This window comes from Saimiri boliviensis, chromosome X, assembly GCF_048565385.1.
Source record: "Saimiri boliviensis isolate mSaiBol1 chromosome X, mSaiBol1.pri, whole genome shotgun sequence".
Classification (NCBI taxonomy): domain Eukaryota; kingdom Metazoa; phylum Chordata; class Mammalia; order Primates; family Cebidae; genus Saimiri; species Saimiri boliviensis.
In genome coordinates this window covers 40,333,158-40,354,029 of record NC_133470.1, presented here as the reverse complement: position 1 = coordinate 40,354,029, position 20,872 = coordinate 40,333,158, and the positions used below count along the sequence as shown (strand labels likewise).

Genomic DNA, 20,872 nt, shown 5'->3' with positions numbered 1-20,872 from the left:
AATGTTAGCTGCTATCATTCTTACTGTTGTTATTACTTACTAGTCCATGGAGACTCTATGCAATGCAGAAAAAATGAGGAAGCAAAGGGGTTTTTCCTTTTTGATCAAGGCCTGTTGTAGCCAGAGTTCCTAAATACTTTGTGAAATTTTTTATACTTTCTTCATTCCTCCCTTGACCTCTGAACCCACAGTTTTTCTAAAGACTACTGATTTTCCAACGTGCAAAAATCACAAGCATTCCTATACACCAATAACAGACTTAAAGAGAGTCAAATCAAGAACAAACTGCCATTCACAATTGCTACAGAGAGAATAAAATATCTAGGAATACAATGAACAAGGAATGTAAAGGACCTCTTCAAGGAGAACTACAAGCCACTGCTCAATTAAATAAGAGAGGACACAAACAGATGGAGAAACATTTCATGTTCATGGTCAGGAAGAATCAATATCGTGAAAATGGCCATACTGCCCAAAGTAATTTACAGATTCAACGCTATCCCCATCAAGCTACCAATGACCTTCTTCACAGAAGTGGAAAAAAACACCTTAAACTTCATATGGAACCAGAAGAGAGCCCACATAGCCAAGTCAATTCTAAGCAAAAAGAACAAAGCAGGAGGCATCACACTACCAGACTTCAAACTGTACTACAAGGCCACAGTAATCAAAACAGCATGGTACTGGTACCAAAACAGAGATATAGACCAATGGAACAGAACGGAGGCCTCGGAGGCAACACAACATATCTACAACTGTCCAATCTTTGACAAACCTGACAAAGACAAGCAATGGGGAAAGGATTCCCTGTTTAATAAATGGTGTTGGGAAAACTGGCTAGCCATGTGCAGAAAGCAGAAACTGGATTCCTTCCTGACACCTTACACTAAAATTAACTCCAGATGGATTAAAGACTTAAACATAAGACCTAACACTATAAAAACCCTAGAAGAAAATCTAGGCAAAACCATTCAGGACATAGGTGTAGGCAAGGACTTCATGACCAAAACACTAAAAGCATTGGCAACAAAAGCCAAAATAGACAAATGGGACCTAATTAAACTCCACAGCTTCTGCACAGCAAAAGAAACAGTCACTAGAGTGAATCAGCATCCAACAGAATGGGAAAAAATTTTTGCAGTCTACCCATCTGACAAAGGCTGATATCCAGAATTTACAAAGAACTAAAACAGATCTACAAGAAAAAACCAAACAAGCCCATTCGAAAGTGGGCAAAGGATATGAACAGACACTTTACAAAAGAAGACATACATGAGGCCAACAAACATATGAAAAAATGCTTATCATCACTGGTCATTAGAGAAATGCAAATCAAAACTACATTGAGATACCATCTCACACCAGTTCGAATGGTGATCATTAAAAAATCTAGAGACAACAAATGCTGGAGAGGATGTGGAGAAATAGGAACACTTTTACACTGTTGGTGTCAGTGTAAATTGGTTCAAGCATTGTGGAAGACAGTGTGGCAATTCCTTAAGGACCTAGAAATAGAAATTCCATTTGACCCAGCAATCCCATTACTGGGTATATATCCAAAGGATTATAAATCGTTCTACTATAAGGACACATGCACACGAATGTTCATTGCAGCACTGTTTACAATAGCAAAGACCTGGAACCAACCAAAATGCCCATCTATGATAGACTGGACAGGGAAAATGTGGTACATATACACGATGGAATATTATGCAGCCATCAAAAATGATGAGTTCGTGTCCTTTGAAGGGACATGGATGAACCTGGAAACCATCATTCTCAGAAAACTGACAAAAGAGTAGAAAATCAAACACCGCATGTTCTAACTCATAGGCGGTGTTGAACAATGAGAACCCATGGACACAGGGAGGGGAGCATCACACACTGGGGTCAGTTGGGGGGAAATGGGGGAGGGACAGTGGGAGGTGGGGAGTTGGGGAGAGATAGCATGGGGAGAAACGCCAGATATAGGTGAGGGGGAGGAAGGCAGCAAATCGCACTGCCACGTGTGTACCTATGCAACAATCTTGCATGTTCTTCACATGTACCCCAAAACCTAAAATGCAATAAAAAAAAAAAAAAGACTACTGATTTTCAAGTCCAACAGAGCTTAAAGACAAAAAGAAAACAACAAAAGGAAGTAGGCTGCAATGTCAGGTGGGAAATTTGATTTCTCAAGGCATGTTTCCAGACTCCAGCCACTCCATGTTTGGCTTCAGTGAGAAAGGAAAACACTGACAACAGCAGCAGATACCAGTGGCTAGAGTTTAAACAATCTCTTGTTGAAACAGTAGGAAACTTACAAAGGAGCTAGACTCCACAGTAGTGAAGGCCAGGTACAGAGGAAATAAAGTATTCCAGGAAATGCCAGGTAAAAATGAGGATGAATAACCAGTTCAAAGGCTAAAGAAGTAACCTCAAACTCTTGTGTTCCTTGGGGCTCTAGAGTTGCTTCCTAGGTCACTCGGGGATTGCCTGTAGCTGGGGGAGGGGGGCATGCATGTATGGGTATGTGAACATATCTGTTGCAGACACCTGCTACCCCCACCCCTGTGCCTTTCAAATGCATTAGGAGGGAAGCCAGAACCTCCCATTCCTACTCTCTGGGAGTGAGGGCAGCTTGTGAGGGCCACTGAGAGTGGCAGGGAGGAAGGCCAAGCTGAGTCGTAATATCCTGTAGTGATTCCAGGAGTCTTTAGTGATCTTTTCAAAAGAAAAAGAAAACAAGAAAAGAAAGGCAAACTACTATTTTAAAGTCAAGATCCTATTTCTACAATTGCTTTGAAAGAAAAATAAAACAAACCAAATGTTTTCTCAAAAAAAAAAAAATATTTCCCTATCAGTCACTTGTGTGAAAAGGCAGCCTTACCTTGACATATTGAACGAGACGCTCACAGACATTCACTTTATAAGTCTCGATGCCCAGCTCCTTAGACAAGCGTAATATTCTGTTCTGAGTTGGCCCCACGTAAGCTCCCCCAACATCTACGTAGTCAACTTGTTCGTTCTGCAAAAGGAGAAAAATTGGTCAGAGGACTTTAGTTAAAACTTGGAAAACTATGTCTTGTAAAAACTAACCTCATTTATTTTTTTAAAAGTTAATTGTGCCTTACATCTCCCCTATAAAGAGTGACTGAAAATAGCAATCTTTTCTCCTCCACTCAAGAACTGGGGCACAATCCTGTCTAATACTCATCACTAAGCACCATCCTCTGGAAAAGCTATTGGTAAGACAATTTCAGCAATACAATGCATAAAAGAGAAAGAACACTGCTGTATATTCTGCCAGTGTAGATCCTTTACAAAACATTGAAATTATTATGTATGCTTTTCTCTGGTGTTATTGCTGGAGGAGCCATCCAAAGCCTAATTCGCTGATTTTCACCAGATGAAATCTTAAATCAGTCCACATTGATGGCTCTAGATGTTATTTTAAAACACTTTCAGGAAAGAATGCATCATAAGGAAAGAATACAAAAAGATATACAAAGATTCATATATTACTAAATTACTTACAAATATGCAAACCCTCTCTCATAAACTAAAATTGTTTATTTCCTCCCTCATAAATACAGTTCTCCATGCTTTTCATCTATTTTTATTAATTGGCAAGTCCTAATGATTTAATCAATAAATTGCATATTGGTGAGCTACAACCCCTCTGTGTTTCTGTAATCACTTAAGGGTCTGTTTCTATTTTGTTACATATATCAGTTCTCAAGCATGTTGTCATGCCTTTTCTCTTTGTTTGCCTGATTATTTTTTATTGCATGCCACTCACTAAACTTGAAAACACGTAGAATCATTTGAATCCTAGGGGGATAATATCTTTCTCAAAGAGGATTTATGTTGGCTTCTGCCCAGAGCCTGGGACCCACACAGTACTAGATAACTTAATTCCATTTTCAGTACCTGAGAGGATTTGAAGCTGGGCTGAAATGCACATTTGGCGTAGTTTTCTTGCCTTTCACCCTTGCTCCTTACATGCAGCCCAACACAAAGCATAAGGAGTTGACCAACACTCCCCTACAAATAAGTACACACTTCATGGGGCTCTGGACTTGACCTGTCACCCTAGCTTTGCACTAGGTGCACAGCACTGCTCAGCCTTCAGTGGTCAGCAAATCCCCCTGCCACCCAGGGAAAAGTAGGTTAATACTTTCCAGATGTTGCCTCAGTGATTCTTCACTATCTTGTTAGCTCATTCTCTAATGCTTTCAGTGTGTGTGTGTGTGTGTGTGTGTGTGTGTGCGCGCGCGCGAGCGCGCGTCTACAGAGCAGCTTGTCTAGCTGTCTAGTTATCTTTGTATTTTGTTATAATTTACCTAATCTGTTATTTCCAGAAAATTGTCTAGTATTATTCAACATTTCCTTCCTGGAACTACCCAACCTGATATTATCTTTCTATTGGAGGATATGCTTTGCTAACATTTTGTTTAGAATTATTATATCTACGTTTATAAGCAATATTGAGACTGGCCTGTGATTCTCCTTTCTTCTACTGCCTTGTCTGTTTTTTGCATTAGAGTACTGCTAATCTCCTTAGTTAGTGATAATACTTTCTTCTATTCTCTAGAAGGATTTGTATGTAAATAAAGTGATCCATTCTTTGATCATTAGGTAGAACATACCTGTAGAACAATCTATGCTTGGTGATTTTTTTGAGGTAAAATCTTAAACTACATATTTAATTCATTTTTAGGTTAAAGCACTAATCATCATCTTTTCTATTGCTATACCAAAGCAGTGTTAATTTTGGTGAATTATTTTTTTCTGATAATATATACATTTCATGTATGTTTCAAAACTGTTGGTTTAATATTCATGGCATCCTCTTTTCATTTAATTATTCTTTATTGCATCAGTAATTATATCTTCATCTTTATCTCTCTCTCTCTCTTTTTTTTGTTTTTTGAGACAGGGTCTTACTCTATCACCCAGGCTGGAGTACAATGGCATGAATATGGCTCACTGCAGCCTCAACTTCCCTGGTCTCTAGCAATTCTCCCACCTCAGCCTCCTGAGTAGCTGGGACCACTGGTGTGTGCCACCACACCCAGCTAATTTCTGTAGTTTTTGCAGAGTCAGGGTTTTGCCATGTTGCCTAGACTGATCTCTAACTCCTGAGCTCAAGCGATGTACCTGTCTTAGCCTCCCAAAGTGCTGGGATTACAGGCATGAGCCCTGCATCTGGCTCTCACCTCTTATTTATTTGGGGGTGTTTCTTTTTTCTTTTTCTGGAAAAATCTTACCAGACACTTCTTGTCTATCTTTAATACGTATCTTCAAATAATCAACTTTTATTTTATTGATACTCTTTGTTGTATGTTTATTTTCTATATCATTGATTTGTGCCCTTTCACCCCTTCTTTGGATTTATTTTGCTCTTAATTTTCTAACTCTTTGCATGCTTAGCTTATTCATATATAGCCCTTTTTCTTTTCTAATGGAACAATTTAGACTATACATCTTCTGGGTATTGCTTTAGCTTCATCCACAACTTTATCTTTTCCATTATTTTGCAGGTCTAAGTATTGTCACACAGAAAAGGAAAACAAAAGGTTATCTTTATTTATGTTTTCCATCTGAATTTACACTACCCAGATGATATGAAAAATCTTGAGCAGAAAATTTAAAGTGTCACAGAGGGTGGTAGAAGTAGACTCAAATCCTTTTCCCCTAGGCCTCAAATAATTTACCACAGATAAAGTTCCATGGAAAATTAGCAACACACAGCCAAAAGTTACACAACATACGTGCAAACAAGACACCAAAAGAAAATAAGCAGAAAAAAATTTCCAGAAAGATTTTGTAATAGTTGAAAAGAAGTAACTGAAACTAGGAGCAGGGGAAAACAAACTGAAAATATCAGGTCGATTAAAAAATAACTGCTCGTAATAAAAATGTACTAATTAAAAATTTTAAAACTCCGTGAATGGATTAAACAGTATATTCGACCATTCAAGAGTGAATAGGCTGGGCATGGTGGCTCATGCCTGCAATCCCAGCTCTTTGGGAGGCTGAGGCAGGCAGATCATGAGGTCAGGAGTTCAAGACCAGCCTGGCCAACATGGTGAAACTCCATTTAAATACAAAAAAATTAGCGTGTGGTGGCACACGCCTGCAATCCCAGCTACTCAGGAGGCTGAGGCAGGAGAATTGCTGGAACCCAGGAGGTGGAGGTTGCAGTGAGCCAAGATCTTGTCACTGCACTCCAGCTTTAGGCGACAGAGCAAGACTCCGTCTCAGGGGGAAAAAAAAAAAAAGAGTAAGTGAACTGCTAGATCTGAATAAATTATCTAGAATGCAGTTCAAAGATAAAGAATTGGAAAATATGTTGAGGAGGTAGTTAAGACATGGAAGATGATGTCAAAATATTAAATAGTATTTAAAAAATAGTAGCTGAGGATTTACCAGCACTATTGGAAGATAAGAAACCCAACAGATTCAAAGTATGATAAATAAAAAGAAACTCTCACCCAGACACAGAGAAACTGCAGTATACCAAATAAAAGAGATCTTAAAAGCAATTCTTTTTTAGAAAACAAAACAGGCAAATCATACATACTTGGAAAAAAACAACAATTAGACTTATGAGTGACTCTTCAACAATAAAAATACAATCCAGAAGATAGAAGAATATCTTTGCTGTTCTGAGAGAAAAAAAGAGGAAGAGAAATTCTAAGTAGAATTTGTTGCCTGTTCAAACTATGTTTTTGTCAAGCTGACAAATGTACAGAGTTTAGGACCCAGATTGGAGGAAAGTATGTGTTTCAAGTAGAATGAAAATGGTTACAAATAAAAGTCTGAGATTCAAGAAGGGACAGAGAACAAAGATATTGGCAAACCTTTAAATAAAATTAAGCAACATCAACAATAGAATAAAACAAAATTAATAATGTCCTTTGTTGAAAAACAAACTTGAAATACTTTTATAGTTTAAAGATTGGAAGAAGGGTGATCACAATTGAAGCATGAAAGTTTTTGTATTTTTTTAGTAGAAAGATAATATATTGATAAACCTTAGACTACATTAAGTGTGAGTGTTAACATAGTTAAAAAAATTGATTGAAAAACATTGGTTTGACTATGTAACTTCCAAACAAATAGAAGAAAAAACCTTAAAAGAAAGCAAAAAGAAGAAAACCATTAACCCAAGAGAAGGAAAGAAAGAAACCAAGAGGAAAACTGTTAAAGTGGGACAAATGGAAAGCCATAATATAATAAAGTTAAAACATTTAAAAAAGAAACAGTAACAAATATACATGGACCAAGTTTGTCAATTAAACTTAAAAATGCAAAAATGAGTTGGGCGTGGTGGCGGTTGCCTGTGATCCCAGCTACCGGAGAGGCCAAGCCAGTAGAATTGCTTGAACCCAGGAGGCAGAGGTTACAGTGAGCAGAGATGGCACCAAGGCACTCCAGCCTGGGCAACACAGCGAGGCTCCATCTCAAAATATATATATATATACATATATATGTATAGTACCCCCAAATCTAAAATTTTAAAAAAGAAAAAATGTCAGAATAAAGAAAACTCTAACTGAAAGATAAAGAGATATACAAATACTAATATAAGCTGTTATAACTATATTAATATCAAAGAAAACCTTAAAGAAAATAAATCTCAGTGAAATAAGTGTCACTACATAATGCTAAAAGATCCAGAAGGTTGAACAAGTTTAAACTTGCATACACTGAATAATATAGCTTCAAAATGTAAGCAACATTTGACAGGAACCAAAGATAAGTGCCCCGTAGAATAGGGAATTTTTTTTGGGGGGGGGGGTCAATTTTTAACCTACTTTTAAAAGTGAATAATAGATTAAGTAAACAAAAAAAGGAGCCTTATTAAGCTTATTCTAGTAGACATATATAAAACACTTCATATAGGTTTTAGAGACTACATGTTCTTTTCAAGCAGAAATTAGAAGATCTTTGGATATTAACCATGTGCTTGCTAGGTTATAAAGTGAACCTCAAGGATTGTTACCATATAAACAACGTTCTTTGACCATGATGCAGTGATGACAAAAAATAACTGAAAAATATTCCAGCTGTAGAAATTAAAACACACCAGCCTGGCCAACATGGTGAAACCCTGTCTCTACTAAAAATACAAAAATCAGCCGAGAGTGGTGGCATGCGCCTGGAATCCCAGCTATTCAGGAGGCTAAGGCGGGAGAATCGCTGAAACCCTGGAGCAAGGTTGTGGTGAGGCGAGATCGTGCCACTGCCCTCCAGCCTCGGTGACAGTGTGAGACCCTGTCTTAAAAATCAACAACAACGGCCGAGCACTTTGGGAGGCCGAGGCGGGTGGATCACGAGGTCAAGAGGTCGAGACCATCCTGGTCAACACGGTGAAACCCCGTCTCTACTAAAAATCTAAAAAATTAGCTGGGCATGGTGGCGTGTGCCTGTAATCCCAGCTACTCGGGAGGCTGAGACAGGAGAATTGCCTGAACCCAGGAGGCGGAGGTTGCAGTGAGCCGAGATCGCACCATTGCACTCCAGCCTGGGTAACAAGAGCCAAACTCCGTCTCAAAAAAAAAAAAAAAAAAAAAAAAAAAAAAAAATCAACAACAACAACAAAAACCTCTAGCAATATGGATTTAAGTCTGTAACACAGAAGTCTGCTGATATGTTCAAAAAATAGCAAGAAGGCCAAAGCGGATGGAACAACAAGAGCAAGGAAAATAACTGAAGATGAGGTTACTGAGGTTATTGGCAGGGCAGGTCACCTAAAGCCTCACAGGACATTGTAAGGACATAGGCTTTGACTGCCTGTGAGAAGGGGAGCCTTTGGAAGGTTTTGAGCAGGGAAATGCTAAAATCTGACTTGCATTTGAAAGGCTCACTCTCACTGATGCTTTAAAAAAGAATAGAATATAGGGGGCAGAAGTAAAAGCAGGGAAATCAGGAGCCTACTGCAGTCATCTGGCCTAGAGATAATGGTGGCTCCCACCAGGGGATGGCAGTGGAATTGATGGGAAGCATTGAATTCTGGATATGTGTTGAAGGCAGGGCCAACAGAATTTCCTGACAGAACAAATGAGGGTCTGGCAGTGGTGAGCATGACTCTGAGTTTCCTGAAAGTTGCTATCCTCTACCATGAGGAAGGCAGCTGGAAGCGCAGCCTTGAGGAAGATCAAAAGTCTAGTGTTGGATGTGTTATGTTTGAGATGTCTATGCAACATCCAGGAGTTCTGCAAATTTCTAACTTCCATGCCAGATTAGCACAGCATATTGTATTCACCATTTTACTTATTTCAATGAGGAGTTAGGGTTTCCGTTCTGCCATGATACCAGAAATTAAGTGCTTCTTTGACCTCTTTAATCTGTCCTCATATAATGTTTATTCTCTCTTTTAGTAACCGTCAGTGCTTTCCTCCAAACGTTTTCTAGTCTCCAACATCCATTTTAAGATATAAAGAACAAAACTGGAATCAGGACTCCAATAAATTTCTGGACTTTAACAAAGACAGCAAGAGGACTCGTGGGAGTTTCCAAACATGATGTCTGTAGAACACTGACACTATCTTTAAAGCAAATAATCCTAAATGAAGCAGTAAAAAGAGAGGCATTTTGCAGAATGTTGCTTTATGAAGTAAAAACATTCTAAATCAGGTGCCTCAAATTCAGCATGAAGACACCAGAAGTGTAATACTGTATTCCATACTATGTTGCATCTCAGTCTTTAGGGTCTTGATTTAGATCTCACTACTCAACCTTTGAAGAACCCACAAACATGCAACAATATTGGCAAACAAATACACCAACCCTGTGGCAGCACTGCAGACATTTCAACTTTATTAATTTCATTCTGAAGATTCATGGATGAATCATATTAGGAAAAACTGGGAAGTTCTGAACTAATGGAAGATCCATCTGAACGACTTGCTGGGTAATACCAAATTTGACATTCTGGTGCTCAGAGATCCACAGTAGCTTTTATGACATCTCTTCCCAAAATTATCCTAGTTGATTATGTTATTAGAAGCAATTCTAAAAATATTTGCTTCGGTTTCTTATTAAATATGATTTTCATGCCTGTTTCCTTTTTTGAATTTTTTAAAATTTTGAATCAGGGTTTCACTCCTGTCACCCAAACTGGAGTGCAATGGTGTAATCTTGGCTCACTGCAACCTCTGCCTCTCCAGCTCAAGTGATTCTTCTGCCTCAACCTCCCAAGTAGCTGGGACTACAAGTATACACCACTGTGCGCGGCTAATTTTTATATTTTTAGTAGAGATGGGGTTTCACTATGTTGCCCAGGCTGGTTTTGAACTCCTGAGCTCAAGTAATCCACCTGCCTCGGCCTCCCAAAGTGCTGGGATTACAGGCGTGAGCCACCATGCCCGACTTCCATGCCTATTTCTTAAAATCCTCTTTTTCTTTTTCTCATCATTTGGAGCATAAATGCTAAGTCCTAATTTCTAAGCATTTCAGAGATTCCTTTCTCACATTCCTAAGGGGAGTAGACAATAACGGTTCCTGTGTGGTGCTGACATATACAAATGACACAGCATGGTAAAGTAACTGAGGCCAATAACACAGATGGGGACAAGCATGTTGGAATTCTCATTTCCCTTATACAAAGAAACTTGTTCTTAACTGAAAATCCGCAACATGACTGATGCTCCTGTTTAATAACCAAAAGGTTTTAGAGATAAGAAAAATAGGGCTAAGGGACAAATTAATAACTATCTCCAAAATGAAGGAATATTTTTTCAGAAAATGACAGAAGAATCATATCTAACAAAGGCATAGAGGCAGAAGATGCCATTCTTGTTTTGCACTATAACACATTGCCTTAAATTAGAATTTGAAGATGGAAGAGAGTTTCTTCAAGAACATTTAGATTGTATCGTATTACCCAGATGAGAAAACTGAGACGTAAAGTGCTAATAGGACTTACCCAAGACATCATGTCAAGTCAGCACAGAGGTTAGAATCCCAGTCCCCTCACTCCCTGACCAATAGCTTCCCAGTGGACTACATCTAAGGGAGTACTCAGAAAATGTAATCTGGATTGGCATTAATTTAAGGCAAGCAAGCAAACAAATGCCACAGAGTAGCACTTCTGTAGTGTCCCCTGGAGATGTTGTCAAAATGCAGATCCAGATTCAGCAGGTCTGAGATAGGGCCTGAGATTCTGCATTTCTATAAAAATCCCAGTTGATTCAGGGGCTACTAACTGACAGATGACACTTTGAATGGCAAGGCTGTACAGCACCCTTAGAGCTGAGCAAAGCAGAATAGGCCTAGATACATCCCTGCATCTAAAAAGGTAGGAAGCAAATGACAGAAGGGTAGCATGGCACAGTGTGGCTGAAATGACTGGTACAATATCCTAGTTCAAATGTTGTCTGTATGCTATTCCAATATTCATTGATATTCCCTCTCACATGCCTGCTTCTATTATGCAACCTAGCATTGTGAAATACTTGCTTTCCCAGGATCCCTGACAGCTGAAGGTAGCCATGGGACCCAACTCTGGCCAATGAAACTAAAGCAAATGTCTGCTGGGGTCTCTTAGCAAAGGAAAAGCTTTGTTGCAGACAAGGTTGGTGCCATTCTTTCACTCTCCTTTCAGCTTTGAATGAGAACTTGATGCTTAGAATTTCAGCATCCATCTTGTTACCACAAGACAATAAGCCAACATGCAAAGAATATCAGAGCAGGGCCAGGTACAGTGGCTCACGCCTGTGATCCCAGCATTTTGGGAGGCTGAGGCAGGTGGATCACCTGAAGTCAGGAGTTTGCAACCAGCCTGGCCAACATGGTGAAACCCCGTCTCTACTGAAAATACAAAAATTAGCTGGGCATGGTAGCGGGCATGTGTAGTCCCAGCTACTTGGGAGGCTGACGCGGGAGAATTGCTTGAATCCAGGAGGCGGAGGTTGCAGTGAGCCAAGATCGTGTCATTGCACTCCAGCCTGGGCCACAAGAACAAAACACCATCTCAAACAAACAAACAAACAACAAACAAACAAACAAACAAACAAAGAATATCAGAGCAGAAAGACAGCAAGAGCCTGTTGATAATAAAGCTGAACCCGTGCACCAGCCTGGACTATCTACCACCAGACTTCTGTGAAATAAACAAATGTTTGCATTGCTTATGCCATTCTGTTATTAATCTAACTGAAGCATCTTCTAGTTGGATAGATGCTTCTTCTCTTTCCAGTCACTTCAACAGTCTGGTTTCGTCTTTACTGCCAATCCCTAGACTTTAACACTCTATTTGTGTATTCTAGCAAAAAGGCTGACTGATGACCTTCTAACTGTCAAATGCGAGGGCTGGTTTTTTGTTTTTGTTTTTGTTTTTTTGCCTTCATACTGTGTCAGCTGACTGCTGAACACCCCTTCCTCTTTGGTCCACAGACTTACCTATTGCTGCTCTAGTCTGGTCCTCCTTTTCTGCCTCTTCTGCGTCTCTCTGGCTCTTCTCCCTTTCTCCCCCACTTTTATGTGTGGAAACTTCCATCTTTGCCCCTATTTCCCTCCCACTTTTCATTATCTCCCTGTGTACTTTCATCAGTACCCACAGATTCAACCACCTGCATCCATTCCCTTAATAGTAGTACAACTTAAATAAAGGGACAACTTAATAGCTATCTCCAAAATGAAGGAATATTATTCAGAAAATGACAGAAGAATCATATCTAATAAAGGCATACAGGCAGAAGATGCAACTCTTGTTTTGCACTATAACACATAGCATGCATTTTTTCTAGAATGGTGGTGTAAGTCCAAGTATAAAAAAGGCAGCAATGTAGCAAGAACTGGGCTTCTTTCTTATATCTAGCCAGACCCGGCCTGAGGAGTGGCTCTGGCAGCAGCATGCTTCTTAGGGAACAAGGGTTAAGGGAAAAGTTATGTAAAAACATACTATATTTGTTCCTGCTTACTGCAGCCACCACATTTCTATTAAGTTGTGTGTCATTGGATAAATAAGGAATCTAAGTGTGTGTGTGTGTGTGTGTGTGTGTGTGTGTGTGTATGTGTGTGTGTGTTATGGGTGTATAGTCACTTCCAGTACAGCCAAACTATTAAATCTGTAGTATGGAAATTATGACATTGTATTGAAGGTATTTGCTCATGTTTATTGAATTCACTCAACTGAAAGTCAGAAGCTGCCAGTCTTAGTGAGTACTTGTTAAAGAGAATGGACACTTATTTGATGGAGTACTTTAGGGCTATGGAGGACAAATGGCTTCACTGCATGAACTCTTGAGATCTCCCCTAGCCCTATGATTTCCAATGGTGCCACTTGTAGTTTGAGTGAGTTATTACATGTAAGTATTAAAATCACTTACCCTCACAGTATGTGTTCTTCCGCCGACTCTGTCCCGAGCTTCTAAAACCAAAACGTTAACTCCATATTCATTTAAGAGTTTGGCGGCACAAAGGCCTAAAGGAAAAACAAAAGAGAGCAACATAACATCCAAATGCTTAAAATCCAAGGTTTAACCAGGTCTACACATCAAATAAATGCAGGGTATCATATACAATCCAATGATTTTGTTGTCTTTCTAATAAATTCTGACCACACTGGTGATTAAATGAGTCACCAATTTTATTATCTATCATAAGAGATTCAAAAATGACTAATTTAGTCATCTTGCATTTCAGGTTGGTCAACAGAAACAAAATGTAATGGTTTTAAAAAGATATATCTTGTTTTCTGGTGATAATCATCTATTTAGGGAATTATTGAGCCTCTAAATCAATTCCTATTATTTTTCTCTTCCAGAAATCCTGATAGTATTAACAGAAGAGAATATTTTTCTTGAAAACTTTCTCTAGCTACACCAGGTCTCAGTATATCTATGCTTCGCTTTTCTTAACTTAAAAATCCTGTATAATCATGTCCTGTGATTTATATTTCAATTACATGCTTGCTAGATCTTGTTTCCTTCACTAGTTCCCGAGTTACCATAAGGTAGAAACCATGCTTCATACTTTTTCCATTAGCTCAGACAAAGCTGAGAACTGGTTTTTACCTGTAATTAGAAGCCTTCAGGGAAGATAAAATATTTTTTAAACCAAACATAGTAATATCAGAAAAATTAAGAAAGTTGCAGATTAACATTATATCAAGGGCAAATGCTACAAGCATGATTTATCACTGATGTTGACCTTGATCTGATCACCTGGCTGAGGTAGCATTTGTCAGGTTTCTCCACTATAGTTATTCTTTTTCCCATCTTAACATACTGTACTCTTTGGAAGAAAGTGTGGTCATAGCCCACACTTAAGGAGTGGGAAGTATGTTCCAGCTTTTTGAGGGTGGAGTATCTATACAAATTATTTGGAATTCTGCACTGGAGATGTGTCTCTTCTCCTCACTTATTGATTTATTCAATCATTTACTTATTAATATATCATTATGGACTCCCAGATATTTGTTTTATATATAATCCAACACTATATCATTAATTTTGTTGCTCAAATTCTTCTAGCTATGGTTATTGGGAGTTATTTTAGTTGGCTCCTATTACCTTTGACATGCCCCCATCATTTTGTGTGTGTGTGTTTGAGCACTTCCTTACTTTCCAATACTTTACAATGTTCCAGACTTATCTTTCTCTGCCACAGCCTTAAAATCAGGCATTTCTTCAATGAACCTTGGTCCCTTTTACTGGAGAACAGTATTAGAAACCAAGATCTGGGTTCTAGGTGTGCTCATTGCTACTGGGGTGTCATTGCTTCTAAGACCTCTCAGGTCACAGAGTAAAGAAATATATTGTGCATACACTTATTTTTAAATCTACGTTCATTTTTGTAATTCAAATTAGGTCTGAGTTCCTAGTTAACTTTATACTTCTCATTATAAAGAAATGAAGAAGACTAGAGAGATAAACATAATATGGGGGAAAATGCTAGTTATATTAGGGTAGAGAGAAATAAGAATGGCACCAGAGACAAGATTAGTAAATGATACAAATAATACCTAGATATGTATACAAGTGGTTAAGGAGAGGAACTATTCTGATTTTAAAACCCAGTGATTTGATAGTTCATTTCTAATGGTATATATCCTAAAGATAAAAAGAACTGTACATTTTTTTTCAATAACAATTTAACTAGTCCTAGTATTAGCATTGTTATCCCAAAGCTATTACATTTGTAGTATGTGATAAAACAAGTGAGTAATCAGGCTGATGTTGTTGAGAAGCAGGTTTTTTAGCATTGCAATAAATAAATTCAGATGTAAAGATGATGAGATGAAGTAATAACCCTGTAGTCTTAGATATGATTTGGAATTATAAGCATGATCTCTGGATATACTCTATCTTTACAAAAACATTTCTTAGTACTGCCCAGTGAAAAGGTCTAGAAAAAATAACCTACCCAGTAGCAATGAACACTCCCAACACCTAGACTGTTGTTTCTAAAACATCAATTCCCACTACAATAAACTATGGCTTGTAACGTAGTGAGATCTGGGACAGGAAATGTACAAGATGAGCTGCAACATTATGTCATGCCAGAAAGCGAGGAGACTGTCAGAGACTACTAGGATTATGTCAAAAAGACTCAGGAGCCTATCTATATAAACTCCTACTGGCCAAAGATGAAATAATTTCAGTGCTAAAGATAATAACTGCAATGGCTTAAATCCAAGAGCTCATAATACTGCTAAACAAACACAAAAACTCTCATTTTTCACCTTTGGAAAATGCCAAGGGACCAACTTATCATTTTGAAAAATGATAAGCAAAAGAAAAAAGCTAGTATTTATCTTACCTTTCCTATTTGCACTGAACTTCAAAACAACCAAATAGCTAATGAGGGAAAGTTTCTCTGTATAAAAGTATGCTAGTTAGTAAGTGAAGACAGAAACAATTTAGATGTCAGCATTTTGCAATCCCTAATGAATTAATGGATCTAGCATAATGATTATCAAGCTGCTAACACACACAGAAAAAGAGATGAGACAGATGTTATATGCCTCTTGATGGAAGCACACACCATCACCTATGAAGTAGTTTTGCAAGAATGAAGGAAAGGAAAGGACAGGAGAGGGGAGCGGAGGGGAGGGGAGAAGGAAGGAAGGAACAAATTAAATTCTAATGTGATCAGGCCTCTGCATCTGATACTTAAGGGACAGAGGAACATGTTAAATAACACTACTGGAATGAAATCAACAAAATCCAAATTGTAGAAAATTATACAGGACTATCCTTCCCTGGTATCTGCTAATGTTTGTGTGCAATTTTGAGCCCTTCAAGTACACTACACTTACATTGCTGAGGCCCATCAAAGATTTAGGTATGTAATGAATTTTTGGAATCAGCTCACAAAGAAAGCCACCCCCTGACAGTTAAATAAACTCAAACCAGTGCCTATCAATCTTGGTGCAATATGTTTTCTGGAACACAGCCAAAGGCTTCTTGTGCTGACTAATGTGAATATGAGATGCAGCAAATGAAAAATGTGTTTATGCATAAATCTTTCGCCTTATGTCTGATCATTTCTTTAGGGTTAAGTTCCAGAAGGGAGATTACTAAGTTGAAAGTGATGAACGTTTTTAGGCTCAAAGTAATGCTCTGTATTTAAAAACAGAGAAACTCAGATGCAAAAAGCTTTATTTCTTCCCAGTTTCCTTTAATCAACCTAACTACATACCAATTAGGTAGATAAATAAACCAAAGGGCCTACTAGAATTGCTCTAGCAGCTCCTCTTCTTTTTTTAACTATACTTTAAGTTCTGGGGTACATGTGCAGAACGTACAGGTTTTTTTTACATAGGTATACACGTGCCATGGTGGTTTGCTGCATCTATCCCCCTACCATCATCTACATTAGGTATTTCTTCTAATGCTATCCCTCCTCAATCCCCCCACCCCCTGCTATCCCTCCCCTAGTCCCCCACCCCTTGACAGGCCTCGTTGTGTGATGTTCTCCTCCCTGTTTCCATGTGTTCTCATTGTTCAACACCCAGTTATGAGTGTGAACCTGTGGAGAAACTGGCTCTTGCCACACTGCCTAAGGGGATGGAGCAGTGGGGAACTCTGAACAACAGTGGTGTGGCCTGTGGCAGTTGCGCCCCTAAGGGGACCTCTCAGGGGCATCTACAGATCCATTTCATATGCCTTTCCTTGTTGCCTCTTACAACCATTCCTTGGAGTAGATTTCTTTGTCTTCATACTCCAAGTGCCTGATACGACCACAACGAAGTCTTCTGAAAAGCACAGGATTTTACTTCTCACACTCTAACTTAGAGTCTTAATAAAATCGAATCTAACATGTAACTCCAAACAAGTTTTGTGAATGGGTTTCAGTGCCAATAATAAATCAACATTTCTCAGTAAACTAAAAGGGGAGGGGTGAGCAGGGCTCTCTGAGCCAATACAATGACCCCACCAGTGACAAAGGTCATTTTGCAGTTTGGCATTTAGGAACATAACCAAATAAAAGTTAAAAGCTGGTGAAACTATTTGTTTCTACATTGCAGAAAATGATTAGCCCTATCACGGCAAGGAGAGTTTAAACTCTTAGTTTAAGATATAAGAAATATGTTTAAAATATTTAAAAAGGATTTCAGAGAAATGGTTTCTAAAAGATCTTAGAATTTGAAGGGTGAAGATTTATGTAGGAAAATCTACTATATTAAGCATATTTCTTCTAAGATGCTGAATAAATGGGTGCTAATGTTTCAGTTTGCATGTTTACTGGGAAGAAGACCCTGTTAAGAAACTTCCATGATAACTTACGGCTTAAAAAATATACAATATGAAAATAAAAGTATGATGCTGTTAGGAAAATATTTTTGAATGCTTAGTAAGTCAAAGTACAGGCAAATACTTGAAGCTCAGAAATCTTTTGTAATATAATAACTGTGGCTATCTGCTAATTTGAATGGAAAAACCTAAAGATTATTCCTACTTTAAGATGTAAATCTTGGATTACAATTAACTCTTTTTTGTACTTGTCCGTCACTCACTATGCATTCTACCCTCCCCTCATCACTACAAAATTCAATGATCAGTTATAGAAAAAAAATGATATCTTAATTGTCAACCCTACAGACTAGTTTAAGGGCTTTTGACCTAATCTTTCGAAATATTTATTGAGCAGTTTTTTTTGTAAATGGGATAAAATTGTTAGAAAAGATTCTTAAGTCCAAAGGCAAGTCATCAAATAAAATGTGGCTACTATAAAAATAACTTTTATAATCGAATATTGTTTTCACATTTTATTATGAAAAGAAAAAAAAATCTCATCTTAAATCTTTTATTCTATCTTGTTCCAAAGTAATATAAATTACTAAGCAAAAAATAAAAAGCATTATGCATTACAGCTCTCCCTTTCATTTTCCATCATTTAATGACCACATGGAATCTAGTGATAAGAAGCCTGTTTCTCACCACTCCCTATCCGCAAGATAAGGGAAGGGTTTGATACAGGTATGCCAGTAAATGATTAACAACCAGTCCAGTGGTGGGGAGGAGGGACCTGTTTCACACCATTTAGATTTCCATGCTGTATATGCACTCTCACCATGGGTTTCAAACTAGTGTGATTTCAGGCTACTAACATTATTGTCAAATCAGCAAGTGTTTACGATATTCATTGGGATGTAGGGATGTAGGAGATGTGAGGCCACCTTGGTAAAGGACTACTGGGCCAAACTCTCAAGTATCCTAATGTCAAAAATTTGTGATTCTCTCACCCATGTCTTTGAGAGAAAAGGGTTAAGTGAACACTAGCAAAATCTACCATCTCCTATACTCAGAGCTCTCCCTCTCCCAAACCATGGTAAACAGAGCTCATTAGGAAGAAAAAAGCCCAAAACTCCTGAGCATCATATGGTTTTCTCTGAGAGTAGAGAGGTCTCAGAAACTATATTCACAAAGAGTTTGTTAAGGCCTTATTGTGTGAACAAGGAGATATGATAGATTTCAAAATGCAAAAACCTGAAAACAGGAAGATAGCAGATCATAGCACAGCAGATCTTTAATTAGTTTACATTAAGTATTCTAAATAGGGATGATGAGTTTAAAACAATACAATTCTTCTCCTAATTTCTCTCTCCTCAATCACTTGCAACTTACAGAAACCAAAATAAAATAGGTTAATGGATTTATCAGAAAGGTTAAAAAAAAAAAAAAGCTAGTCTGCTAAAAGCACACATTGTTTGAGAGAGTTCAAGGCACTGTGGGTCCTGGTTATTAGATCAAGAGAGCCTGGGTGAGATGTATGCAGCCAGCAGTGGTGTTACCATGGCAACTTCAAACCAAGCTCCAGGTTCTTAAAGCAACTGCCCATAGAAACTGTGTTCCACCAATTCTGCAATGCTTCCAACAACTCAAAATGGCTGCTGTCCCCAGAGAACTGGTATAGGAGATGATTTTACCCACCTAACATACCTTGGGAGTTAATTTATGCAATGAAGCCCTTGAGGAAATGATCTCTTTGCTTCCTCGGGCATAAATCTCAGGCATACTGCCACTTTGGAACCTAGCTTCCACATTTAGCCCTGTCTTCTTCACCTCTCCAAGGACCATTTGCTTTACCTTATTTCTTCAAGCATATTCACATTATTCTATCACAGAAAAGCAAGAAATTCCTCAATTTGACTCATGCAGCCCTTTCCAACTCCTATGTGATGTCTTTCTACAACACATGATCAGGTGTCTCCATTTCCTAACCAGAATAAACCTGGAAATGTAATGTACTCCTCATGAAAAATGCCCAGTGGCTCCACTGTCAATGCAGACAATCAATATAGTCACCTGTCACACTCTGTCCCTGCTATCCTGATTTATTTTTCTTCTTAGTACACATTACTACCTGGCACTACACACACACACACACACACACACACACACACACACACACTTTTTGTATGTTATTTAATTAAGCCCCTAAAAAATAGGGTCTTTGCTCATTTTTGCTTATTGCTGTATCTCCAGAGCTTAGCATAGTACCTGGCATGCAGTGCACACTCAGGATATATTTGTTGAAATAATTTATTAATGAATGGAGTTTATAAAACTTCAGAGATTGCAATTCAAAACCCCTCACAAATTCAATGGTATATATGCCTACTGAAGGCATTCACAGTTTAAAAACAAACAAAACAAAACAAAAATCCCATAATGAATTGGCCAAACAAAATATTCCTGGGGCAGGCTCTAGATTGATTCTCCTAGTATTATGTGGAAGAGCTCCTGCTATAGAGCTAGTGTATTTTGCAATCACATTTTGTTATTTATTGTGTAATAATCTTAAGAAAGTTTCCTCAGCCTTTTACCACAGGTATAAAACAGAGATAATAATCATTCTGCCTTGGTGGCTAATGTGAAGATTAAACAAGGTAAGATGTATAATTACTCAGCCAAGTGACTGATGCCTGGTAAATGTCCCATTGGTGTGAGCTATCATCATCACCATTATCCTTAAGGTCACTGATGACCTCCTTTTCTCCTAAGGCTCATGGTTTTGTCTCAATCCTTAAACTCCTTTATGTTATGGTTGGTATTGTTAATCCCCTATTTCTCTAAATTAGCATTTCCCAAAGGGTGATCTGTGGAAAAGTACTTCCTTAAGGATGTACACAGAATTTGTCAACATTGTTCAATAAGACAAACACATTATCAAGTTCATTGTGTTCCAGATTACAATAAAGGTCAAGAAAAGGTACTATGGAGGTTCTTAAGCCAGCTTGCCTGGAGTGATTTAAGAGAGTTTCCAGAGGTTTTGGAGTGATTGGCTTGAACACTATGCTTAATGGTGAAACAACAGTTGCATTAAAATGAGAAGCAAGGTAGAAATGCCACCATTACCAATTTTATTTAACATTATTGGGCAAGTACTAGTCAATGCCATTAGATAAGGGTGAAATGAGGCACAAAAA

General features: G+C 38.2%; 1 protein-coding gene across 1 annotated transcript in view; it reads right to left on the bottom strand.

Moving 5' to 3' along the window:
* Positions 1 to 20,872, bottom strand: part of MAOA (monoamine oxidase A) — a 78,127-nt gene that overhangs the window by 42,692 nt on the left and 14,563 nt on the right. Inside the window, exons 2-3 of the mRNA XM_003939589.4 lie at positions 13,323 to 13,417; positions 2,870 to 3,007 (exon numbers count right to left, since the gene is read on the bottom strand). Of these exons, the coding sequence (XP_003939638.1) occupies positions 2,870 to 3,007; positions 13,323 to 13,417 (233 nt within the window). The remainder of the gene's footprint in view (positions 1 to 2,869; positions 3,008 to 13,322; positions 13,418 to 20,872) is intronic.